Source organism: Bufo gargarizans, chromosome 3 (genome assembly GCF_014858855.1).
Source record: "Bufo gargarizans isolate SCDJY-AF-19 chromosome 3, ASM1485885v1, whole genome shotgun sequence".
Classification (NCBI taxonomy): domain Eukaryota; kingdom Metazoa; phylum Chordata; class Amphibia; order Anura; family Bufonidae; genus Bufo; species Bufo gargarizans.
In genome coordinates this window covers 450,987,689-451,015,164 of record NC_058082.1, presented here as the reverse complement: position 1 = coordinate 451,015,164, position 27,476 = coordinate 450,987,689, and the positions used below count along the sequence as shown (strand labels likewise).

The 27,476-nt window shown below is 43.5% G+C and overlaps 1 protein-coding gene across 4 annotated transcripts in view; it reads left to right on the top strand.

Annotated features, from left to right (window-relative positions):
• Positions 1-474: 474 nt before the first annotated feature.
• The window catches only part of LOC122930293 (ras and Rab interactor 3-like), a 43,109-nt gene continuing 16,107 nt past the window's right edge, over positions 475-27,476 (top strand). Inside the window, exons 1-3 of one of the 4 annotated variants that reach the window (XM_044283552.1) lie at positions 13,763-13,817; positions 16,486-16,532; positions 25,275-25,552. In XM_044283552.1, the coding sequence (XP_044139487.1) occupies positions 25,324-25,552 (229 nt within the window). In that variant the 5' untranslated portion in view covers positions 13,763-13,817; positions 16,486-16,532; positions 25,275-25,323. Of the gene's footprint in view, positions 553-13,435; positions 13,541-13,684; positions 13,818-16,485; positions 16,533-25,274; positions 25,553-27,476 lie in introns of those variants that run through there. The other 3 variants (XM_044283551.1, XM_044283554.1, XM_044283553.1) reach the window with 3 other exon arrangements.

Genomic DNA, 27,476 nt, shown 5'->3' with positions numbered 1-27,476 from the left:
TTTGAAGGAGATAAATCGACTGTAGATAAGTTCTTTGTTGTTAGGTAAGCGTTGTCTCCGGGGTTTAAACGGTAAAAGTGCGACCCAGCTTTTTGACTTGTCTTTTATTATTCCTTGATCCATGATATCCAAGAACAGCCTGTCTTCTGTGGACACTGCGACCCTGTTGTCTTCTCTTGTCCTGTGCAAAACTGTGCATCCTAAGTAATCTTGCTCACCATGGCAGGCGTTGTCTTCACAGGAGGTATCTGCAAAAGGACAAGGCATAGGAGCGCTGTGTGGCAATTCTTTTATCAGGAAACTTCTGTGACATGGCTGGAATAGGGAAGGACATCCATTCTCAAGTGTGTTGCTCAGCATACTGTTGACTAAGGTCGGCTTGTGTGCTTCTCCTAGAAAGACGTCTCCTATGATGACCCATCCTAGGTCAAGTCTCTGGGCGTATGGAGCGTTCTGGGGACTGTTGATCTGTACTCTAGCCTTGTGAACTTGTAGTATGTCTCTTCTAAGGAGTAAGACTATCAGGATTTCTGGGTCCAGTTCCGGTATCAGGTGAGCTATATGCTTCATGTGGGGGTGGTATGCTGCTACCTCTGGTGTAGGTATCTCAGAATGGTTGTCAGGAATGTGATTGCGCTCCAGTATGGTTGGCAGGGACAAGCAGGTCTGACCATCTATGGACTCCACCTTGTACCCAGTTGCTTTCCTCCCCGCCTTCTCAATGGGCGCTACGATGTTGCAGGTGTCGAAGAAAGTGGATTTAGGTAAAAACCTATTGCTTTGATCATCTAAGATTGCATATACCTTGATCGCCTTATCTTGGTGACCGCCCGGATGAACTCTGACAAGGCAGATTTTTGACAGGACTTCCCTCCTGCCAGTCCCTTACAGATCTCTGTACAGTGAGAAGTGTCTCCTGCGGTGTCTATGTCAGTGACTATCTGCTTTCCGTCATGCTCCTCTGCTTGGGGTGATACCTGAGAGGGTGGTCCAGGGTGTAAAGCCGTGTTGTGTTCTGGGCTACCGCATTCTGTGCATGTCACACTGACCTCTAAAGACTTCTCCCTGAAGGCTCTGCATTTTAGTAGAGAATGTGGTTTCTTGTGCAGGGGGCATTGTTTGGTAAGATCTTTGGGCATTTTCTCTTCTTGAGAAGACTTATGCTACGTTCACAATAGCGGCAAGGAACTCTGGCAGGCTGTTCCGGCGGGTGTCGGATCCGTGCTGCCGCTAGTGCATGTGTGCCCCCGAACTACCGCTCCGGCCCTATTGACTCCTAATGGGAGTGGACTGGAGTTCCGGCGGCAGCACGGCAAACATGCCGAGAGGCGGCCGGAATAAAACGACGACATGTGAAACTAGCCTTAAACTGCCTGTAAGGAGAACTTGTGGAGACAACGTTAGTTTTGCCACTGATGTTTTATGAGGTTTGACACCGGGAGCAGTGGAACATGACAATGTAAAGCCAAAACTGGGATCATTTCTAATCCTCGTCTGTTGAGTAACAAAGTCTACAAACACCATGAAGGGGGTAATGGTACATTATGAAACAGTTTATAATGGGAACCATGCGTGATCCACTTCTCCTGTAGGTTATAAGGGAGTTTTTGGACAATCGGATTTACACCTCTGGCTGTGTCCAGGAATGCTAGCCCCGGAAGATCGCCTTCTGCCTGAGCAACCTGTACCTCTTATTAACAAGTCACTAAGTTCCCTGAGCTTCTGCTAACCCCTACCCAAAACAATTAAGCAGCTGGTGGTCGTGCTTACACACTATAGGAAAAAGCGCTGCCCTCTCTAGTGGCATCTCTCATCCTGGCAACCTCGTATCTGCTCTGCAGCTGTGGTTGTAACCGTGGAATACGAGCAGTGTATAATGCGATGGAAAAATGATTCAAGCCAGCAAAGAAGACAATATGGACAATCACAATATATTAGTAATTGCCTTTATTAACTTTGTCTACATGATAAATGCCACTTGCTGAAGTGAGGCAACCCCTTTAACTATGTGACCTACAAAAATGAAAATGTAAAATGACCTATCCTTAAAGGGGTTGTCTAGGTTCAGAGCTGAACCCGGACATACCCAGAATTTCACCCAGGCAGCCCCCCTGACATGAGCATCAAAGCATTTCATGCTCTGATGCTCTCCTTTGCCCTGCGCTGAATCGCGCAGGGAAAAGGCATTTCCAGGAGATCCGGTGACGTAGTGGGCTCTCCTTAGGGCTGCCAGGCGGAGATTTCTGCCCAGCAGTGAGCCCAGTGACGTCACCGGCACTGATGGGCGAGCTTTAGCCTGTAAAACGGCTAGGGCAGCGCTAAAGCCAGCCCATCAGAGCCGGTGATGTCAATGAACATACTGCTGGGCGGAAGCCTCCACCCAGCAATGTGTTATTTTGAATAAAAAAGCCCTTGCCATGAGCGATCCAGTACAGGGCAAGGGAGAGCATCGGAACATTATATGCTCCAATGCTAACATCAGAGGGGCTCCCTGGATGAAAATATGGGTTCAGATCTGAACCCAGACAACCCCTTTAAGATAGGTTATCAGTATCAAATCAGCAGAGTTCTGATTCTTGGCACCCCACTGTTCTGATGTTCTGATTCTAACTTCATTAGTTATGTCCTAGAAAACCCCTTTAAAAGGGTTTTCTAGGGTTTTACACTTGTTAAAAGTTGAAGCCTAGCCAACTGTAATTGCTGAAAAAAACATACTGTACTTACTGTACTAGCTCCCTATTGCTCTGTTCCAGTGACCTGGGAGCACTTCTATCTCTCTTCTGCAGTCTTCTGGTCCCCATCCTGTAAACTCCCAGACAGACAGGTCACAAGCTGTAGCTGGCCAGCTAAGACTATATGTGTATACAGCTAAACCTGCTAATAACCTTAATACAGTTCCTATGTTTATGTGTTGAAGAAAAAAATCTGAGTTATTTACTGTGACATCACGTTTTGGATGTCATATAACTGTTATATTTTGTGTTCACAGAAGCAGAAAAAGATAATATGCCTTTAAGGTTCATTTTGTAATGTAAGAAAAGCTCAGTGACACAGCAGAAACAACAGAAAGCATGGTGTTAATCTGTTGTTGCTGGGCAGAAGTCTAAACCAATCACAGCCAGCTTCTCACACAGCAAGAGTTTTCACCAATCACAGCCAGCCTGTGTGCGGAATTCCCCTAGCTGGAATCATTATTCACCAGAGACAGGAGCTGAACAGACACACAGTTCCAGTCAGAGTCCAGTTTTATGGGAACAAGAGGCCAAAATAGGTATTTAGAACAGTTATATCATGTTCATATTGTTAGTATTGTGATTAGAACTGTATACTGAACCAGTTATATGTGTGTTTACTTACAGTTCCACCACATACAATTGCAAATACAAATTGCAAGCTACAAATTTCAAGCGTTCAGATTCCATATTGCAATCCAAATTGCATACAACCATACCAGATCATACTCAACCAATCTGCAAATAGTTACTACTAACTGCAAACCCAGTTTAGCCAGTAGAACTGTTAAATCTCAGATATACCTCTCAGAGAGATCATAAAGTCCTTAAATAACTTAAAGTGACAGTACAGATACTTAAGAGAGAAATATATCCACCATTTTATGTTAAATGACAAGATTGAACAGTTGAACCTCCAATAGTTGCTTTTCCAAGGGCATACCCTGGTTGGAGTCTCTGGCTTGATGGAGGGTGGGGTGCCCCCAGTGTTACAGTGGAGGTAAAAGACAGGAGACCAGAGAGGAAGAGCAGTTGAACAAGGTAACACGAGTCTTTACTGAAGTGCGAGCCACAAACTTCCAAACAAGGTGGAGGCACAAGTCTTAGGCTACTTTCACACTAGCGTTCTGCTGTCCGCTCGTGAGCTCCGTTTGAAGGAGCTCACGAGCGGAGCAGAACGCTTCCGTCCAGCCCTGATGCAGTCTGAATGGATGCGGATCCGCTCAGACTGCATCAGTCTGGCAGCGTTCAGACTCCGCTCCGCTCGCCTCCGCACGGCCAGGCGTTCAGCTGTCCGCCTGGCCGTGCGGAGGCGTGCGGATCCGTCCAGACTTACAATGTAAGTCAATGGGAACGGATCCGCTTGAAGATGACACCATATGGCTCAATCTTCAAGCGGATCCGTTCCCGATTGACTTTACATTGAAAGTCTGAACGGATCCGCTCAGGCTACTTTCGCACTTAGAAATTTTTCTAAGTTATTAATGCAGACGGATCCGTACTGAACGGAGCCTCCGTCTGCATTAATATGATCGGATCCGTTCAGAACGGATCCGATCAAGCGCAAGTGTGAAAGTAGCCTTAAACAGTTCCAACTGGTTCTGGCTAAATGATAGGTTAGATCCAGAGTTCCCTTTGTGAAGCTCTTTCTTATGCAACAATTCCTCACATACTCATCCAGCCTAGAGGTGCAATTTTCTTATGCAGTGTCTGCAGTTCCTAACTGTGAGGTGCAGACTCAAAAAGCAGCACCTGCAAGCTGCAACACCGATATGACTGGTAGCTGGAAGCTTTTACACGCAATCAAAGGCTGTGAAGCGCTACCTTCACAGGCTAAATCACACACTCGTTCTCTCAGCTGCTCAACAATCTAAAGGTGGATTTAAAAGGCCAGATAATCGGGAAATTATTGAGAACACACATTCTTGCTAACACTCGTTCCCGACAATTTGCCCATCAAAAAGTACAGCCGATAACCCGATGAACGAGTGTAACACTCGTTCATTGAGTGGAACTGTCGTTCATGCAGGTGTAACACCCCAGAGTGTTGTTACCACTTCTGCACCTTGCTACTGCCTTTATTGGTCTAACCTAATGTCATCTTATGCATTTATTCCAGGTCCTCCACACTGTGCATTTCTAATGTTATGTAACTGTTCATGTAATGTGCCTGGTTCACCAGCAGGTGGCAGCAAACATGGCAGAGCTATACTTAGATAGATTGAAACTGTTTATTCCATTCTATTCCCCGGAGAGAGGTGTGTGAGTCCTAATTCCTGCAGGAAGGGTGGTGCAGAACTTCTAGTAGTCTAGTTTACCCCCAGCTAGGGGAAGGATGTGCAGTGGAACGTATCTGCTGGACGTGCCCATTCGAGCCAGAGCACCTTAAGGCCAAAGCTTAAAGCCTCAGGAGCCAGGAGGAAAGTTCCCTGTCATAACCTAGAGTCAGACTACAGAGAATACGTGCAGCATACAGAAGAAGATAAGTTATACAGCCAGCCTGTCAGTACAGCAGAGTTGGAGAGCAACAAAGACATAGCAGAGTTGAGTTTGCCTGCCAGTTTAATGCTAAAGCCTGCTGGAACCAAGATCAAGCCTGAAATCTGTTTTGGAAAAACGTTTACTCAAGTAAAGCTGCTATTGAACTTCATCTCAAGTTCTTCTTTAATTCCTCAATTATTCCCCTTATTTATTGCTTCGGAGCCAAAGCCTGAGGTCCAGCCATATTCAGGTTGGAGCAACCTTGACACACATAAAGAGAAATTTTAGGCCGCACTATACCACTCGGCATTCCTACACCTGGGTTGCGCAATATATAAAGGGTCCTGGGGGGAGGCCGCCCGTTGCACGGGCACCTAAATTATGGTTTCTGGGCAGCAGATTGAGCTGTCCAAACAGTGATCTGCTGCCCAGAAACAATGCAGCTGTATGAGGATGAGCGATCGCAATAGTGATCCCTTGTCCTCATACTGTGGAGATGATCGCTGTGTGTAAATGCAGCACTTCAGCTGCACGTAACGAGCAGCTGACTGTCAGGAAGGAACTCTTCCTTCCCGACAATCTGCTTCCCATTAGCCTATCTAAATCTAAAGTTCTTATCTGCATCCCATGTAAAGGCTTCACTAGAGTTCTCCCTTGGTCTCAAATGAGCTGGTTCTGACCTAAAGAACCTGATGTTGCTTCTTCAGAAGCTTCTTAGACTGCACACTCAATGAGTTCACAAAAGGCATGTCAAGTTTAAAGGGGTTCTACGAGATTTTGATATTGATGGCCCATCCTCTGGACCCCGCCGATTAGCTGTGTGAGGGCCACTGGACGACCATATATCGGTCATATGGCCTAGATGCAGCTCAACCCCATTCAAGCGAATGAGGCTGAGCTGCATTACCTAATACAGCTGCTATCAAAAGGAAGGCTGGGGTTTGTAAGTTGTGAGGAAGCTACAGGGCTCTGGTGAGCACCATGGCTTCCTCAAAAAGCTAGTCGGTGGGGGTGCTGGGAGTTAGACCCCCACTGTTCTCATATTGATTACCTATCCTGAGGAAAATCCTGGCTTCACCATCCCCCTGGAAACAGTATCTCAGGCATAGGATGTCAGCCTTGATTCAGCAGATATACCTGGTTTAATCACTAGCAGTGGCCTAGTGGATCACTGCATTTTATGCAAAGTGCAAAGAAACAGCAGAAAGCATTAATTCATGTTTATGTATTTGTTTTTAGAGTTTTTTTTTTATAAAAATGATAATGTTTGTCGATCCCCTAAATACGATTTAAAGGAAACCTGTCACCGGGATTTTGGGTATAGAGCTGAGGACATGGGTTGCTAGATGGCCGCTAGCACATCCGCAATATCCAGTCCCCTTAGCTCTGTGCGCTTTTATTGTGTCAAAAAATGATTTGATACATATGCAAATTAACCTGAGATGAGTCCTGTACGTGAAAGGAGTCAGGGACAGGACTCAGATTTGATACATATGCAAATTAACCTGAGATGAGTCCTGTACGTGAAAGGAGTCAGGGACAGGACTCATCTCAGGTTAATATGCATATGTATCAAATCTGTTTTTATACACAATAAAAGCACACAGAGCTATGGGAACTGGGTATTGCGGATGTGCTAGCGGCCATCTAGCAACCCATGTCCTCAGCTATATACACAAAATCCCGGTGACAGGTTCCCTTTAAGTAAAGACACTCACTAATGTGGCCTTATGTCCTGGAAGAAGTTGTCCAGGCCAAACCCGTGCAAAATTGGGCCATGTTTCTGAAGTCCTGGTCTTATCTGTTGTTTTCTGCTATTAAACATGAAACTGTTGTGAGTACAATATACCCCCACTGTTTCCATAGGAGCAGGGCTGGATTAAGAGCATCATGGGCCTGGTGCTGAAGATTTTAATGGGCCTTTTTTTAGAAAATGAAAACGCAATGCAGAGCAATTTAATGCAGAGCAATTTTTTATGACACAGATAAAGTGCATCTGTCATATGTTTTATGCATATGAAATCACCAGCATAGCTGAATAGATGTTGATGTATCAGTACCTTGCATACCTTTATAGAGTCTGTTCTTTAGCCTTTACTTAGCTTAAAAAAATAAATAAAATAAAAATGTTTTAAGTAAAACAATTATGGGGGCCCAGAGTGTCAAAAGAGGTGTGGTAGGGGGTCCTCTGTGCCCTCCAGACCGTAACACCTCTCCCATGTGAAGTCACGCCCGCTCCTTTGGTTGACACCAATGGTTTACTTGACAGCGACGTGTTGAGATCCTGCGTATGTGCCATGAATGGGTGAATGGGGAATGCGGTACACAAATGTGGAGTCTGTAGGAACCTGAGACTGTGCATGCAACGCAATCCCCATTCACAGCGCATGCAGGATGTGTGTGTGTCAAAGAAGGTGCAGGCATGAACTCACAGGGCAGAAACAATGGTGCTTATAGAACAGACTACACAGTGTAGAGGTATACTGTTTGTATATTGTGTGGCACAGTGTATGCTATATGTGTATAACAAACATATTTCATATGAAAACTTACAGTTACTTGGCTTGGCCCTTGGGGATCTCGGACGCCACTTCAACACTTTGGCTGGGGGGCTCGGCGGAGCTGATGTTGTGTTTTATCCTAATGAGAAAGATTTCATAATAAGGATTTGGAGAAGGGGCAGAGGAATAGCAGAGCAGAGAGAGGTTGCTGCTGCTTCTAGGGGGTCATACCATGAGGAAGTAATAAAACCCACCATAATGCCCCCCCCCATAGAAATAATTCTCCTTATAATGTGACAGTGCAAAAAATACCCCCTTGTAATGCCCCCAGTTGAGCTAATGTGCCCATAGTGCCCCCATAATGTGCCAGTATAAAATACCCCTATATAGTGCCCCCAGTAAATGCCCCTATAGTGCTCCTCTCCACCTTCCTCCTAATGCCCCCCATAATGTAACAGTATAAAATGCCCCATATATAGTGCCCCAGTAAATGCCCTCAGTGTCCCCCATAATTTGCAAGTATAAAATACCCCTTCTTAGTGCGCCCGTAGATGACCCCATAGTACTCCTCTCCCCAACAGTATCCACCATAATGTGCCCTAGTATAAAATGCTAATGTGGAGAGCCCCCATATAAAATACCCCTTCTTTGTGGCCTCAGTAGATGCCCCTATAATGCCCACCAATAATGTGCCAGTAAGAAGTGCTCCCAATAATGTGCCAGTAATAAGTGCCCCCATAGATGCCCCCAATAATGTGTCAGTAAAATGTGCCCCATAGATGCCCCCCAATGATTTGCCAGTAACAAGAGCCCCCCATCATGTGCCAGTAACAAGAACACCCCCCAATCATGTGCCAGTAACAAGAGCACCCCCCAATCATGTGCCAGTAACAAGAGCCCCCCAATCATGTGCCAGTAACAAGAGCACCCCGATCATGTGCCAGTAACAAGAGCACCCTATCATGTAACACGAGGCCCCCATCATGTGCCAGTAACAAGAGTCCCCCCATCATGTGCCAGTAACAAGAGGCCCCCCATCATGTGCCAGTAACAAGAGCCCCCCCATCATGTGCCAGTAACAAGAGGCCGCCCCATCATATGCCAATAACATGTAAAAAAAAAAGCACTTATACTTACCTCCATGTCAGCGATGCGATGCAGGCCTCTTCCGGCCTGTGTCCTGCAATGTACGGCAGCGCTCACAATGGAAGCGCTCATCTGCCTGTGCCCTGCCGCTGCCACCGCCTAGCGGGCTGCTGGGCCTATTTTCACGCAGGGGCCTGGAGCTGCAGCTCCATCCGCCCCTACGTTAATCCGGCCCTGCATAGGAGGCTGAGAAAGTGTGAGACCTTAGTGAAGTGTGGTTACTTGACTGAGTATACAATGAAAAAAGGGTGTATTTTTTTTTTTACTTGGATTTTCATTTATTTAATAAAACTTGTTTTTTCTTCCTTTTTTAACTATTTTATAGTTCCACAAGGGGACTATAATAGGTGATCTTTTGATCCCTTCTAAAATACATTGCACTATTCCTATAGTGCAATGTATTTCAATGTTAGTACTATACTGACATTCACCAGCAGGCTGCGCCAGAGAGGTGCAGCTTGCTGGGACACATCAGAGGCAGGCCCAGGCCAGCTTGTACTGACATCGTCACCCTGCAATCTCATTTGTGGGGTGCCCATAGGAGACAGAGGGAGTTTGCTCCCTCTGTAACTGCTTACATGCCTCGGGCAATAGCAATGTAAGGGGTTAAACGGCCTGCTTCTGCCAGTCCGGGTCTTTAGAGCAGGAGCACGGCTCTCATGTCAGAGCCAAGCCCCAGTGAAACACTTAGGCCTCTTTCACACGGGCGTCATATTTTTTGCCCGGATAAGAGGCGGGTGCGTCGCGGGAAAATGCGCGATTTTTCTGCGCGAGTGCAAAACATTGTAATGCGTTTTGCACTCACGTGAGAAAAATCACGCATGTTTGGTACCCAAACCTGAACTTCTTCACAGAAGTTCGGGCTTGGGATTGGTGTTCTAAAGATTGTATTATTTTCCCTTATAACATGGTTATAAGGGAAAATAATAGCATTCTGAATACAGAATGCATAGTATAATAGTGCTGGAGGGGTTAGAAAAAAAAATAATTTTAACTCACCTTCTCCACTTGATCGCGTAGTTCCCGGTCTCTTTACTTCTTGAATGATGAGCTGTGGGCTAAATGACCTGTGGTGACGTCAGATCACATGCTCCAATCACATGGTCCATCACCGTGGTGATGGAGCATGTGATCTGACATCACCACAGGTCCTTTAGCCCACAGATCATCATTAAAGAAGTAAGGAGACCGGGAACTACGCGATCAAGAGGTGAAGGTGAGTTAACTTTTTTCTATTTATTTTTTAACCCCTCCAGCCCTATTATACTATGCATTCTGTATTCAGAATGCTATTATTTTCCCTTATAACCAACGCACAATATAGAGCGTGCTGCGATTTTCACTCAGCGCACAAGTGATGCGTGAAAATCACCGCTCATGTGCACAGCCCCATAGAAATGAATGGGTCAGGATTCAGTGCGGGTGCAATGCGTTCACCTCACACATGGCACCTGCGCGGAAAACTCGCCCGTGTGAAAGGGGCCTTAGACTGGGCCGCTGTAAAAAGGCGGTGGCCCAGCCTAAGGCCCCTTGGTGACCTCTGCAAAAATGCATATTGGTGGTCACTAAGGGGTTAACATATAAAGCAGATTATGTGAAGGAAAGTGATGTAAATGTTTGTGTCATTTTATTATTGGCAATATTAACCCTCTCAGCCCAGGGTGATATTCTGGTTTTATGTTTATGTTTCTTACTCGTTGCCTTCCCAGAGCCATATTTTTTTATTTTTCTATTCACGTAGCTGTTAACAGCACCATTTAATATTGCATATGATATAGTGGATGTCGGAACCTGGAAAAAAAATCCCAATGTGGTGAAATTGGAAAAAAAAGTTGTTTTTTCCCTGTGATAAAACTAGCCTGTTATCTGCATTCTCTGGGTCCCTACAAGTATGATACGATTATAACACAACTATATAGTAGTTGTTATATTTGAATACTGTAAAGACCGTTGGAAATTTTTTTTTTTTTCTTTTCATTACCATATTTTGGCCCCATAACTTTTTTACAGTTACGTCTATGGAGTTGTGTGAGGACTAATTTTTGTTGGAATATCTATAGTTTTTATTGATACCATTTTTTTTTTGTTATAGCTTCCACTGTATAAGGTAAATAGGTTTATATTTTAATAGTTTTGGCATTTAGGAATATGGCGATGCCTATGATCTTTATTATTTTACAGTTTATTTTTATTATGGGGGAAAATATTCTTTTAAATATTTTTAAAAACAGTTTTTAAGCTTTTTTTTGCCCCATCCAAGATCTTCTAGATCACTTCTGCCTTGTATTGCAGATTCGTTATGTTCTTATGGAGACCCCCATAAGAACTACATCTGTAATAGCATGGGTTTCTTCAGAGAGACCCAGCCTACTGCAGACAACATACAGCTCCCTCAATCTCCATCTGGGGGAGCCATTCAGACCCTGGGAACACAGCACTGCTGGGGAAAGCCGTTTCAGATGCCGTAGTCGCACCTAAGGGGTTAAAGGTCTGCGATCGGCGTTCACACAACTGCACTGCCAGGACCTTTCAGTAAGGGTTCATGTACACAAACATATTTTTTGTCCATTTCCGTTTCAATTTTTGCAGCTTGTATGCAGAACCATTCACTTCAATGGGGCGACAAAAAAATGGAAATTACTCTGTGGTTCTATGTCCGCATTGCCGTGCCGCAAAAAAATAGAACATGTCCTATTATTGTACGCTTTACGGACAAGGATAGGACTGTTCTATTAGGGGCTGGCCCTTTCATTCCGCAGAATGCACACGGCCAGTATTCGTGTTTTGTGGATCCGCAAAAATGGCGGACAACAACGGTCGTGTGCACAAGCCCTAAAGGAGCTCAGAATCCTTCTTCAACTATTAGGCTAGGATTACATGGCAACATGCGACATGTGTCTCAGCAATAATGCGCAACATTTTTTGTAATGACGCTGCGACAGTCGCACAAAAATCCAACCTGGATGGGGTTGTGTCGCAGTCGCAGCATGTCACAGTGCGACACCATCGACGATCATCCCCAAAAATGTTGTGCAACTTTTCTGCGACACATGTTGCAGTGAAGCCTTAGCATTAGACACACCGGAAGATTGCAGCAGAGTTTCCAGCAGAAAAAAGTGTCACTGATAGTCTGCAAAATATGGTAAAATGTTATATGGGGCTCAGTATATAAATATAACTTAGAATGTGCAGAGTCTACAGTATTTCAGGACGGTCAGAGATGCACTAACTACCTCATTCACATGTCAGTGTTCCACGGATGTGTGCCGTACATGTTCTCCACGGACAGCACACGTCCCCATTCATTTTAATGTGTGTATTCAGACATCAGTGTTTTAGCACGGTCCGGGGGGTCCGTGTTTTTAGCACGGATTCATGCTCTATTTTGTCTGTGTTCACAGATCCATCACGCCCATTATAGTCTATAGGTCCGTGAAAGCCACATGGCATCCGTGTTGCATTCGTGTTTCACGGATCATTAGGAAGAGATGCTTTGGAAATGATTTTTCAGCTGTGCAGGGTCAGTAAAACACGGATGGCACATTGACAGCAAAAAACGGACACACGGACAACACACAGATCCTTCACGGATGGATCACTGACCACCTTCTCACGGATTTGAGCATGGACGTGTGAATGTGGCTTAAGCTATGGATAGCAGTAAATGTCCCAGGGTATGGGTGCTACAGAAGAAGGCCATGTAAGTTGCTGTATAAAACAGGATCTGTCAGCTCTTTTAGAAAATACCCTGCAAAGAACAATCTTGGAGCATCTTTCTTCTAATGCTGCATTGTGCAGTTCCTCTGTTGCTTTTCCTAAAACATTGTTGTCAATTCCTAAAAATTTACAACTTGGCATTGCCAAACCCCTTTTTTATATGATGTGTCCATTCACAGGCACTATTAGCACCAACTGGACAGTATCAGATTGTGAAGGGACACAATCCGTTAACAAAGCAAAGGATAAGGGCTTGTTCACACCCGCAAATTGCGGTCCGCAATGCACTGGCAACGTCCGTGGGGCAGCCACATGGGGATCAAGGATCCATTCACTTGAATGGGTCTGCGGTCCGTCTTTTCCGCAAAAAGATAGAAGCAAGTTCTATCTTTTTGTGGTGCAGACGCACAGAACGGAACCCCAGGAAGCACTTCGTAGTGTTCCGTTCCGTGCTTCCGTTTCGCAGCTCCGGATTTGCGGACCCATTGAAGTGAATGGGTCCGCATCCGTGATGCGGAATGCACTCAGAACGGTGCCCGTGTGTTGCGGATCCCCAAATGCGGTCCGCAATACGGAAACGTTCGTGTGAATGAGCCCTAACCCTGAGTTATTCGTTTATTCAACTATTTGAGGAGGAATAACAGAGGAACAGAGAGCTATAAAAAAAGAAAGCGGGGAATACAAGTATTTAATAAAACAGACGTGGCGTTTTTACTAGCTCCTGCGCTCATTGTAGGCTACAGTGGAAATACGTTTTAAAGTACTGTATGCTACACCTTTCTATTCGCTGTCTTCATGTGGTTACTTTACCACGTGCATTTTACTACACCAGCAGCAGACAGAACACAGCATAGGAAGCGAGAAGGTGGAAATGCAGTGTGCAGATTCCAGTAAAGGTTTCATCTTTTTGTGACTCAATGTAGCCTACACCTCTCATTCATGCAGCGCTCCTGAACCCACAAGGTAAGCACGGTGCTGGTAGTCATTGCAAGAAGCCACATTGACATATAGTAGATACATAGCGGAAATCCCTCCTCCTGTTACTGTATAGTCGTATTATATATGTGGAGCATAAGCATAGCTATGACTAAGAACCCAGAGTGGGCTGAACCATGTAATAAATATGGAGGTTACCTCTACCCTATCATACTTGTATTCCTGGACCCGCTACAGCACACACATGCAGCACAGAGGATTTCTGGATATATACCGTAGTATTTATACCTTTGGCAGGATTGTGGTGAGTCAACATTTTTTCAGTCTAAGAAATGTCAGTGTAGATCTAGAAGAAGCTCTTTAAAGGCTGGCAATGAGCAGGAGAAGGCCATCATGTAATGCACATCAACATTATTATTTATGGCGCCTGGTGGCTCAGTGGTTAGCACAGTTGTCTTACAGCGCCGGGGTCCTAGGTTTGATTTTGACCTTCGGCAACATCTGCATGGAGTTTGTATGTTCTCCCCGTGTTTGCGTGGGTTTTCTCTGGGTACTCCAGTTTCCTCCCACACTCCTAAGACATACTGATAGGGAATTTAGATTGTGAGCTCCATTGGGGACAGCTTGATGCCAATGTATAGTAGCGCTATATAAGTGTGTAAAATAATAATAATGGTGGCATTATTGTAGAATATGAGGTATTCTATCTATATAGTGACTATTTTGGAATACACCTGAAAAAGAGATAAAAGAATTGAACTATGAAAGATGGACTGGAAGCTATGATTTCTGAGTGTTGCATTATCCCTGGGCTACATCCCAACATTGCGCCAGTCTCTCCCATAGAGCCGAATCTACCAAATGAATGAATCTGACGCACTCCTTGCTAATGTGTGGTAAATTAACGTCTAGTTGGACATGACAATTGTTTTCTGGCACTTTTCTAGACCAATAATCGTAAAAGATTAGATGTTCTGTGAGATTTGGATAGACCGATGACCTATCTTCTGGATAGATCAGTATCTGATCGGTGGGGGTCTGACACCCAGGACCCCACTGATCAGCTGTTTGAGAAAGCACCGACGCTCGCAGTAGCCCTGTGGCCTTCTTGCAGCTTTGTCTAGCCCAGTGACGTCACATTTATCGGTGACATTGAAGTGAATGGGACTGAGCTGTGATACCAAGCACAGCCGCTATACAATGGACAGTACTGTGCTTGGTGAGCTGAGAGAAGGCAGTGGCATTCACAGTAGCTTCTCCATCAAAATATTAAAAGTTTAAATCACCCCCTTTCCCAATTTTACATATAAAAATATATAAGGAATAAAAAAATGCACATATCAGATATTGCCACATCCGCAAATGTCTGGACTGTTAAAATATTTTTAAACATTTCTGTGCGGTGAACGCCGTAAGGGAAGAAAAAAAGAAAAACACAGGATTCGCCATTTTTAGTCATTCCCCCCCCCAAAAATTTTTTTTGAATAACAGTGATCAGAAAGTCGTATGTTCCACAGAAATGGTACCAATAAAAACTACAGTTCGTCCCACAAAAAAACAAGCCGTCTTATAGCTCTGTAGACAGAAATATATAAAAGTTATGGCTGTCAGAAAATGGCAAGGCAAAGAAAATTTCGATTTTTTTCAAGGGTTTTTATTTTTTTAAACGTAGTAAAAAATAAATAAAAATCTATACAGGTTTGGTACTGCCGTATTGCTAGTGAGCCACAGAATAAGGATGTCATGTCATTTTTACCGCTCAGCGAACACCCTAATATGAAAACTCAAAAAAACTTGGGAATTATATATATATATATTTATTTTTAATTTTTTTTAACCCCAAAAAGAATTTTATTCCCATTTTCCAATACAATACATGGTAAATTAAAGGGTTTCTGTCACCCCAATTTTTGCTATTAAATAGGCTGACATTATAGATATGAAAATGTCACCTGAATTTAACTCTGCATTTCTTTTATTTAAGTATGCCCCCGTTTTCGTGTAATTTTAACTCGCGCCTGCGCCGTCCCGTTAGTATTTGGCTGCCAGCTTTCTCACTGCGCCTGCGCCGTATATTGAACAGGTTGGCACAGGCGTGAGAATTACACAGCAGACAGGGCCAGCAGGAGAACCAACACTGGCCTGGCCATGTCAATCAAGACAGAAGGGCGTGGAAATGAGGTGGGCGAACGGAGCCTCTAGGAGCAGGTGCAACGTTCCCCACTGCTCCTAGAGGCTAATTTGCATATAATAAAAGTTAAAATTACACTAAAATGGGAGCATACTTAAATAAAAGAAACGCAGAGTTAAATTCGGGTGACATTTTCACATCTATAATGTCAGCCTGTTTAATAGCGAAAATTGGGGTGACAGAAACCCTTTAAATGGTGCCATTAAAAAAATACAACTTATCCCACAAACTATAAGCCCTCATATGGCTATATGAACGGAAAATGTAAAAAGTTATGGTTATTGGAACAGGGGGAGGAAAAAAATGAAAATGCAAAAATGAAAATGGGCCCAGGAGTTAATATTCTGTGACTCAAAGTCATACTATATTTTGCTAGGACATTGCCCCTAATCACATCACTACAACTCTGCCCTTTAATTGTTCAAGGGGCCAATCTCATGAGCCCCCGATCCATTAAACTGCTTGATATTACTGTATGTGATTGCACATCTAGGAATACAAAAGCGTGGATGAGTGTAGCATTGCTGAGGTAACAATCTGCTTATTATTATCATCAATCGCTTGGTTAATGTTTGCAGAGCCAGGTAAGTCAGCAAATAGGTAACTTACTGTTGCCAGTTATACTTTGTACATACAAACAGAAGTGTAAAGTCAAACCGCATAGAGAAGTACACTGTATTGTAAAGGAAATACAGGGAGGAGGGAGAGCGGACCTAATGAAATGACTTCTTCCTGTTGAAGGGGTTTTAGGAAGTTAAGCATTGTTCTTCTATTAATGCAGCATCCCACTCAGGGCTGATTGACCTGGACTCGGCACGAGAACCTTAGGTAAGTGAAGAAGCGCGCAGCTTTTATCAGTGTTTAGATATATTTATTACATACCAACTTTATTACAGATGAGTTACCGAAGGACGAGTTTGAACAATCTTACAGTGCAATATAATATCTGTGAATATAGATTTTTTTTAAAAGGGTTGTCCCATCTTGCCATTTCCACAGCGAGAAGGGACTAAGCGTTGACCTCAAGTGGCCGGGCTTATGGAAAGTGCTGAGCAGGCTGGAGCTCCTCTGTTTCTGGAAACAGCGTAGCACAGCAAGCTATGCTGTGTCCATAATTCAGAAGTTACAGAAGCAGAATTTTAGTTTGTTCTTGTAGGCTATTTACTAAGTTCCCACTCACTGCAATGGGAGTTATGAAAACAGTGGAGCACTGGCCTGCTCGGAAAGTTTCCGTAAGCCCGGCCACCTGAGGTTGACGTTTAGTCCTATCTCTCCGAAGAAATGCCAATATGGGACAAACTCTTTCAGATAAATAGGGGCAGATTTACTAATATTGTCTAAGATTAGGACAGTGGCTGGTGCTGGATGATAAGTCTGGTGCACCTTTAGACTGTCCATGCCTTGTCAAAACCCTTGACAAATACAATGTAGGGCATTTTGTGCATTTGCAACTGTAAATTTGCCCTGATATATATATACAGTTAGATATTTTATACAATATGATCACATGACATAAGGGCATCCACTTCTTCTAGAGCAGGCATGCTCAACCTGCGGCCCTTCAGCTGTTGCAAAACTACAACTCCCATCATTCCCGGACAACCTACAGCAGGGCATGGTGGGAGTTGTAGTTTTATGACAGCTGGAAGGCTGCAGGTTGAGCATCCCTGTTCTAGAGCATAGGAGCTGAGCAGACGCATTAATCATTTTGTGGGATGATATTCAGTAAAACTTGTAAGTTATAGATTTACATTTTTGCTGTTTTTGAGCTGAGTTGTACATGGGGCTGTCTTATCAGTGACTGAATCGCTTCTCTGTATACACACTTACACAGGGAATGCTATCAGTGGCTGATGAGACACAGAACTCACAAAGAGCAGACAGATTTTGCGGAATCTTTCCCTACAAAACTATATATCGCTCTCATACTCCTGACTTTTTCCGTCCTCTGAAACAACACAGTAGTATAGATTTCATGGGCCTTTGCCCATTTTTTAAAGAAGTTTATTAAAAACTTTTTCAAAAAGAACACTAATTAATTCTGTAAAAAAACTTTGGCAGTAATTTACTATCTGATTTATGACAGTTTTTGGCATAATTAGGTTGCAGATTTTGTCACAGAGTTGTTTTGTGACAAAATCTGTGACTTTACGCTACTCACGCCCGCGCGAAGTGGTCGAAAAAGGGGAGTGGAAGAGGGTGGGCTGGCCTGTCTCATTCATCATTTTCCATGCCAGTTTATGCCAGTAAGGGAGCTGGTGTAGTTTATAACAAGTAGTACGGCTAGTGGCAGCAAGAGCCAAAAATATGTAGAGGCTTACGCCTCTGCATAACTTTGGCGCATCCACCGGCAGCGCAGAGAGATTAAGACTGGCGTATATTTCGCAGGTCTTAATAAATGTCCCCCTTTATTTCTTTTTTTACTATCATACTGACAAAATAGGCACCCAAAGTTCAGGTGTCTACAGTGCTCTGGAATCCGTAAACTGATGGATGTCAGCAGTCTTTGGATTCCACTGTACATTCAAGTACTATATCAGGCTATAGCAGAGCCGGCATAGGCAGGAGCCGTGTAGGAAGTAGGAGCTCTGCATAGCAAATTGTCGCTCATGCCTGTGCCAGCTCCATTCTGCTCAAGCCTGGCATAGCACATCAGATGTGTACTATGCAAGCCTTTAGCACAGCGGAGCTAGCACAGGCAGGAGCAGCAGTGTATGTTCCTGCCAGTACAGCGCTCACTTCAGCCCTTATGCATGCATTACAGTGGAATCCATACACTCGTACACTGCTGACATGGCAGTGATGTAAGGGTGTACAGATAGACACCTGAACTTCAGGTGACTATTTTGTAAAGTAAAATGTTAAAAAAAATATAGAGAAAAAAGAATTGCATGATACTTCGAATAGTTTGCAATAAACTTCTTCAAAAGGTTAGGTACACTTTAACCTTATCAACTATGTAACTATGATGATAAAGTGAAAATAGCATTTAATTAGTTATTAAACAGATTTTCAAGTGAGCAAATTAAAAAGAAAATCAGATCATAATGGGTAAAAAAAAAAACATAAAAACAATTACTCACCTTTAACTCTGCTGCTGTTCTGAGGCTCTTCCGGTCCCTCTTGCTCTGCACTTCCTGTCCTGGCACGACACACTGGAAATGCCGGGGAGGCTTGGCCACTGATTAGCTGAATGGCATTTCTGGCATTTCAAGCCATTTCCGGTAGGTCAAGTTGGGATAGGGAGTGGAAAGTGGCAGAAACTAGACCAGTGTCAGAATGGAACGAGATTGGTGGATGTGAGTAGTACTTTTTTTTTTCAACCCATTCTGATCTGAAGAAAACCTTTAAAGGGGTCTTCCGAGACTTTTATACTGATTACCTATCACCTGGATATCTGATCTATGGGGGTCCGACACCCAGGATCCCTGTCGATCAGCTGTTTGAGAAGACGCCAGGACTCAAAGTAGCGCAGTGACCTTCTCTCAGCTTACCAAGCACACTGCAATACATTGAGTGGCGGCTGTGCCTGGTATTGCAGCTCAGTTCCATTCACTTTAAAGGGGATGAGCTGTGCATAGGCTATGTGACCAATAAATGTGATATCATATGGCCTGGGCAAAGCTGCAAGAAGGCTGCTGCACTACTGCGAGCGCCAATGTCATCTCCAGGGTGTCAGACCCTAACCGATCAGAAACTTATGACCTATCAAGAGGATAGCTCATCAGTATACAAGTCTAGGAAAAGCCATTTGAGGTCTACCATCTGTTATATAAATGGATTCGTTTTGCTTTATTTAGAATATTTCTCTTTGTATGTTTACTTTGTTGCTTTCTTTAGGTATTTCTATCACGTGGTATTATTTGTAAGTAAGCAGATGTGATAATGTTCCTAATGGTATGGTGACCATCTACTGAAAATCTCTCATGGTTGCAGGACAGGTATTAGAGAATGTGGGTCCTTACTACCAATACAATAATGTTGCCATATAAAGCCCACACTATACTGTACTATTGTATACTGCAAAAACATACAAACTTGTCACGGGGTGCCAAAGGCGCACTCGGTCTCCCATCAGCCGTAGACCTGCTGCTTAGCTTCGGGAGCGAGGATCTGTGTTTGGCCTCGTTCCCAGGGTGGCTTTGCTAGCTGGGAGGCTCCCTGCTCCTAGGTCTGCCTTGAGCGCCGAGCTGATCACTCGGTGCTCGACTGGTTGGTCTGTCGGTCATGTGATGCTGGCCACGTCACATGACCCTCACTCCCCACTATAAATACAGGCAGCCTGCTGGCCACAGGTTGCCTGTTAATTCTAGGTTCCTGGCTATTTGTTGGCCTACTGAATACTACCTGACCCTCTTCCCTGACGATCCTTTGCCTGCTTCTCCTGTACTGCGCATCTCTCCTGGTATCCTGACCCCGGCTTCCACCTGATGATTCTTTGCTGACTTCTGTTGTACTTTGTTTCTCTCCGGTATTTGACCTCGGCTTTTCCTGACTATTCCCTGCTCATTCCTTAGTACTGCGTAGCTCTCTAGGTATTGACCCGGTCCGTTCACGTTCCGTTATTTGTCTTGTCTGTCTTCCCAGCACGTATCCCAAGTTAGGGACTGTCGTCTAGTTGTCACCTGTCATTAGGACTTGCGAGGCAAGTAGGCAGGGCCAGGGGTGAGGGTGGAGTGCAGTGGTCACTATCCTCCCCCCTGTGTATAGTGTACGTGACCGTCACAAAACTGAATTGCAGAATCATGTAAGGGGCCCACATAATACTGCAATAATAATTCCCACTTAAGTAATGGAATTCAGTTCCCAAGCAATACAAATATATAATGTTGGGTGACTTTAGTTTATTCCTGGGGTTCAAAGGGAGTCCCTGGGCCATTGACTAGTTTGCCAACCCCTTAAACTTGCCTTGCATGGTTACAGTTAGTGTAAGACGTGTCCCCTATGAATATAAAATAACCTATTATCTAATCCTCTGAAAGTATTTCCAGATTTCCCCTATGTATCACAACTAATAGTTTCTAACATTTTGCCATTTGTATAATAGTCTCTAACAAAAACACAATGGACCCTTGTCTGCTCCACTAGTGACTAATGGCCTCGGTGTATAGTCAGATAGAAACCGCAGCCAGCGGTAAATGAATACTGTATTCTTTAGTACAGACAACCTACAGCTCAAAGCCTACAGCAGGACATGGTGGGAGTTGTAGTTTTAGAACAGCTGGACTGCCACAGGTTGAGCATCCCTGCTTTAGTAGGTGCCTCTAAGCCTTACAGTGTAATGTTTTCTATGCTGACAATAGTACAGTGTACCTTACCCGTAATATGCCACCCAGGCCAGCATTGTATAATGAGAGCTTTGGTTTAATATTAATTTTTTTTTGCTGTGAAAGATAGAATCTCTGCAAAGCTGATACGTGACCTACAATTTATCTTCTGATGTGTCATTGAAAATAGAAGATTGTGATAGAAAAAGTGGTTCCTTGAACCCTCTGGTGCTTGGAATAGGGGGGCTTTTTTTTTTTTTTTTTTACACCAGAATGGCACATCAGAAATATAATAGCTGCAAGTCACAGTGGCCCCAAACCAGGTGATTGGTTTCCTTTAAATGATTTAGTGAAAAAATGTAAATCAATGTTTATATACATTCATCCGGCATTACATATTTCCCATGGACTTTCAGCTAACATCTGAACCTGATGTCTTTACTGCAAAAACACCACAAAAATGCTGTTAAAAACCCACCCTAATAAAGACACATTTATTTCATCCATTTGGATTTATTGTTTGATTATATTTCTACAGACCCCACAGTGTGGCTGGACCTGCAGTGGCAATCATACTTACTTGAGCCCGGCTTCTGGGTTTCCGGCTCCATTGGTGCACCGATGACTGCAGAGACAGGTGGCTCTATCACTGCCCCCCAGCTCTGGAGCTCCTGAGTCTCCCAGTGTCAACATCTGGTTTGACTCCGGGTGACATGACCACTGCTGGCAATGACTGGCTGCAGTGATAATGCATGACAAGATCACCCTTTTGCAAATTGGATGAATAGCCAGACACCAGTTCTGGCAACATTCATGAGAAACCATAGCCCATTACTCATGGCCTGATGCACGTCTCAGTTGGCAAAAGAAGTAGAGCAGGCCCAGAGAATCACTGAGCCACCACCATGCTTCACTGTAGACAGGGTGTTCTTTTAAGTGTATGTTCCATTCTTCCTCCTCCAGCAGTCCAAAGGCCAGAAAAGTTCAATTTTGTTTCATCTCTCTACAGAACAGAACCCCAAAACTTCTGTGGCATATTGATATGGTTTTGAGCATATTAGAGTCAAAATTTCTCGGGTCAGTAGAAGTGTACATCTTTAAAGGGGTTCTCTGGGGATGACTTAAAAAGGCTGTCAGTTACTAGAATGTGAGCAGGACTGGTTACCACCACTTGCAAAGCTGCCCAGGGTGGGTAAGGTTGCACTACACATCCAACTGCTCTACAATAGATGGTAGTGATTCGATCCTATGATATGCCATTATGGCTTAGCAGCCCGACAGTAAAACTCACCAAGGTGTAGTATATGCGAGTGTCAGAGTGTAATGTGTAGTAAGATTCCGTTCCCTCAACCACCTAGGCAGCTCAACCAATGACGCCGTGCGCTCCTGCTGTCAGCAGGATGCCAGGCCGGGGTACCACGGACCGCTCACGTCCGTGTTCCACGGCCGTGTGCATTCGGCCCTTCTGTGCAAAATGAAATCCCAGTGCCTGTTGCCAGCAAACTTTGCTGCAGGTCTTTTGCTGTCACTTAAGGCTTTTTGACCACCTGTCTCTTCAGGAATATGGTGTCAGCCAGTGATAGTTTTACTTTTCTGAAACATTCAGGTATGATTGCCAGCTGTATTACTAGGATCACCTTCAGCGAGCGCCTTTACCATCTTTTAGTAGCCCTTTCCTTGTCTGTTCATGGCAACAGCCTGTTAGCTTTCTGGACCACTCTTTTGGCTGCAGAAGTCATCAAAAGTGGCATTTTGTGTTAAATTTAGAGAAACACTTGTTATATTAGTTGTGTTGAGCTATTTAGTTTTGTTGTTGTTTGGTTTATTGCAGCTAAAAGTTTGTACTCTTTAGTGTTATGCACTGTAGAATGATGTCGGACAAAGTGTTTTTAGAATTTTTTTTTTTATTAATAAAAATATGTGACCAGCCCCCTAAAGAGAGCATGTCACCTGTTTAAAATTCACCTACCTCCATTCTACTCCACAATTTTTTTTCTTTGCAATCAGTGCTGGCACCTGATTTGCTAATAGGCATGGGATAACCAAGGAGACAGTGACCAGCGTCAGTTGGTGCTGGCTGTGTGTCCCTCCCCAGTGCTGTGCCGGATGCTGTGCCACAGTGAGAACACAGTGAGATAAGGTACCTCTTGCAAGACCATGCAGCATGTGAGCAGATTGGACAATGTCAGAGCAGCGAAGGTCACTTCCACTTGAGGAATAAGTGCTGGTGGCCAGCCCCTTGGCTATCCACTGTCCCAATTAGGCACCAGAACCAGCATTCCTGATCACCTGGGAATGGGGTGGCCACAAAAGGTTCTCTTTAACAATGTGTTACAAAATGTTTTGCTCGACAAGAGATGCAAGAATATGGGTTCATGGGATACAAAGTCAGTAACATTTTTTCAGCCAGTTTCAGCAAGTTAATACATTGTAATGTGTGCTCCTTTTCAGTTGGGACATATTTTATACGCCTGTTAGTAGGAGAAAGTAGTTAAAGCAGTAGTTTCTACTCCCAATTACATAATGGATGTAGAATATATTTTGGGATTGCCCACTAAATATATGATGTAGTACTTCCTTAAACTAACCTGGAAAGAAGAAGTAATACATATTGTTAATAAAAACACATTAGTGGTTAGGAAGTCATCTTCTTCCAGCCTCCAACTTCTCTAACCTCATAGGCAAGCAATCTATGTATCTATCATATATGTATTATCCAGATACCGCTATCTATCTAAACGGTAAGAAAAGAGGCAGCACTCCAAAAATTGTGAAGAAAAAGTGGATGTCTTTATTCACCCATGCATTAGCTGATGCATGGCTGAATAAAGACATCCACTTTTTCTTCACAATTTTTGGAGTGCTGCCTCTTTTTTCAATGTTTATACAAGGCGGATCTTTTTTGTTTGCTGCTTTTTGCTTTTTCTATCTATTTATCTATTTATCTACAGTATCTATTTCATATCTATCATATCTATCATATCTATCCTATCTATCCTATCTATCTATCATCTATATTACAGTCAGGTGAAAGAGAGTCCCATGTAAATGTTTTTAGTTTTTACATATGTGGCCATATCAGTATTTAATTTCCATTTAAACATGCACAGATAAAAGTGAACAAAAACACAACTAAGTGATCTTACAATTATGTAATAATTCAGCAATATGAGATTTCCTTCTGTGGATAAAGTAAGTACATCCTTATATGTAATAATGTATAATGCACTCACAGCTTTCATTGGTGAAATTTAACTGTGTGAAAATTTTAGCAAGAAATTTGATATGACCACAGTTTGATCTTTGAAAGATTATGATCTCCAAACTATTAGACATCATTCAGCCCACATGATTCTAACCCCAGAGGGTTGCCCAGGATTTTGATATTGATGGTCTATCCTCAGGATAGGGTCTAACACCTATCAGCTGTTACCTGTCTATTGTGCAGTGGACGGAGCTAGTAACTGCAGCACCGCCCTAACGTATCTCAATAGGAGCAGCGCTGTAGTTACCTGCGCCATCCACTAAACAAAGGACGGAACTGTGACACTGAGGTCCGGTGCTAATCTTATATTGAGGGCCCATCCTGAGGATTAGCCATCAAAATAAAAAAACAGGATAACTACTTAAAAAAAGGGGCCTATTTTTACTTTCCAATTTTTTTTTTCCATTGACGTAGACATATCAGGGGCTTGTTTTTGTGGGGCAGGTTGTGTTGCGCCATTTTGGGGTGCCTATACTGTGGTGAAAAGCTTTATTATTTTTTTGGGTGGATAGAGGTATGGAAAAAAAAATGCATTTTTTTTTTATTACAGCATGTTCTGGGTCCAATCCTTTTTTTCCTGCCATTTTTTAATAGATTTCTGTATATAGCAAAAAAATGCCTAAAGGGGAGGGAAAGTGTTAAACAGCTACTATCTTGTTCAGGTCAAGCCATACCAGCAAGTTTAACTTAAAAACAGAGAGCAAGATACTGAAAGAATTCTTACAAAAGTCCAGGATTTGAGCATGGACCTACAGGTATCTTTTACCAAAGTTAGAATGCATGAAAGTGCCATTATAAACAGGAACAAATTAGATCTACGTGGAAGGTGAGTCAAAGGAAAACCTTTGCTATCGAGAAAGAATATCGGGAGCAAGACTAAAGCTTGCTCAGAAACCCCTAGGCAAATACCAGCATTTATGGAACTATGTACTGTGGACAGATGAGAGAAAGGTAGAGTTACACATATGGGTTGTATGTTCTTGATGATGTTAGCAACTAAAACCAAACTCTGTCTCACTTTACGGAACTTAAATTCAGGAATCTGGAGGGCGTACATGAATTACCTAGAGAATCTTACATACAGAGCATGAAACTGGATGTGACACAGAGCAACAAACAGGAACAGCAGTTCTGTTCTATACAGGTGACATCAGACAATGGCGCTCTCTTTATCATCAATCCACTATATCTGCATGAACATGGAGACAATTGGCTCACACATATGTCTGATAACTCTGGTAAAGAAAAAAGAGAGAGTGTGCCCTGGTGTTTTCAAAGAAAGCTTGAACAAATGAACCTTGAACCAGCAATGGAAGGTAGGTGGAACCCTAGTATGATACATTAGATTCATAGAATTGGCCACTTAATAACATGACTAAAGCCCTAATAATAGCCCCAATTATTCACACCGCTATCAGCTGAGCTCCACTAATGCTAGTAACTGCTACTCCTGCAATGATTACTGAACAGTACCTGTTATAGACTACACCTCCATTGCCAGGGAGAGCTGGGAGACTTCTGCTCTACGTCCTGCAGGACTGTGAATGTAGCTGTGGACTATAATACAGGCTGTGAATTAGGATCCAGTAAGGATCACAAATAAAATTAGTTTACATTGTCAGCTTTCTGAGTAGATTAATTCTATATGTAAACTGGAAAATAGGGTACAGAGAAGAACCAACCCATATGCTTCGTGCTACAGAACTGCAAGGGTACGTTCACACTGTAGATCTTGACAGTACTCCACAGCACTTTCTGCACATGATTTAGCCCCATTTAATGGAGCTAAACGACAAGCAGACATCTGCCACAGCTTCACCTAGGCTGCCACCCAGAGTGTTGGCATGGAGCTAGGCTACTAAGTCTGGGGTTTTGCAGGGGGGTGAGAAACCGGGATGTCCACACACAACCCCCTAGACCTCTATGGGGGTACCTGTAAGGGCTCCGCAACCCAAGAAATTCTTGTGACAAATAAACGTAGAAAGTGAACACACAGAGAACAAAAAACTAAATAAATAGTGAATGTGTGCTGAGACTCAGCTGGGCCATCCGGACGGAATTATAAAAATTCCTCCTCCTTACACCAGGTCTGACGGCAAAGAGGTGTGTCGGGCTCAAAAATGTGAGAAAGTGGAGTGCGTGCAAATGTGCCATCACTCAGTGGGCTCCCACCCCCAGTGAGTTCAGGCACCCCATGGTCACCACTCCTGGGGCACTTCTGCACCTCAGGCTTTCAAACATTCCCAGCCCCTGATTTAGATCTGGCAGAGCCCTTGGTCACCTAGCACTGGATGCATTGGTCCCAGGCCGTAAGCCCTAGGTATGCCGTGTGGTTCTCTGCCCTACATTCCGGAGGACTGGCACAGGGGTGGGATTCAAATTTTTAACAACAGGTTCCCTACTCAGCGGTGGATACGCAGCGCGTCACGAGTCATGACACATATTTACATACACCATATATATGCAACACAGTCACGACATATTTACATACACCATATATACACTACACACAAATACACTATATATACACTACACACATACCACTCAACTTTTAAAAAGCCTTAGGCCCCCTCTTTGTTATTACTGTAATGGCCCACTCTTTATTATTAATATAATGACCCCCTCTTTTTTATTAATATAATGGCCCCCTCTTTTTTATTAATATAATGGCCCCCTCTTTATTATTAATATAATGGCCCCCTCTTTATTATTAATATAATGGCCCCCTCTTTATTATTAATATAATGGCCCCCTCTTTATTATTAATATAATGGCCCCCACTTTAATAACAAAGAGGGGGCCATTACATTAATAATAAAGAGGGGCCATTACATTAATAACAAAGAGGGGGCCATTACATTAATAATAAAGAGGGGGCCATTATATTAATAATAAAGAGGGGGCCATTACATAGTGGAGTACCGCTTAAAAAAGCTGCTCTTACTCTGTGGGCAAAATAGATGTGTTTCCCTGTGTGTGGCCACCTTAAATATTGTCATCAACCCCATCCATAACTCTTGTTTGGCTAAAAGAATCTAAACATTGGGTCAGGATGAGGGGAAGGTGGAGTAGGCACCTGCTTAGGAGAAATAATTAATACTTACCTCTCTCTCCTTCACAGCTTGTGGCATCCTGGTACAGGCGGTCACCAATGCCTCGCTCACTGTGCCTTCCCGCGCCGCGTCATCGCGTCATCTCGCGAGATCCGCCGCAGGAGGTCACAGTGAGGTACGTGACTAA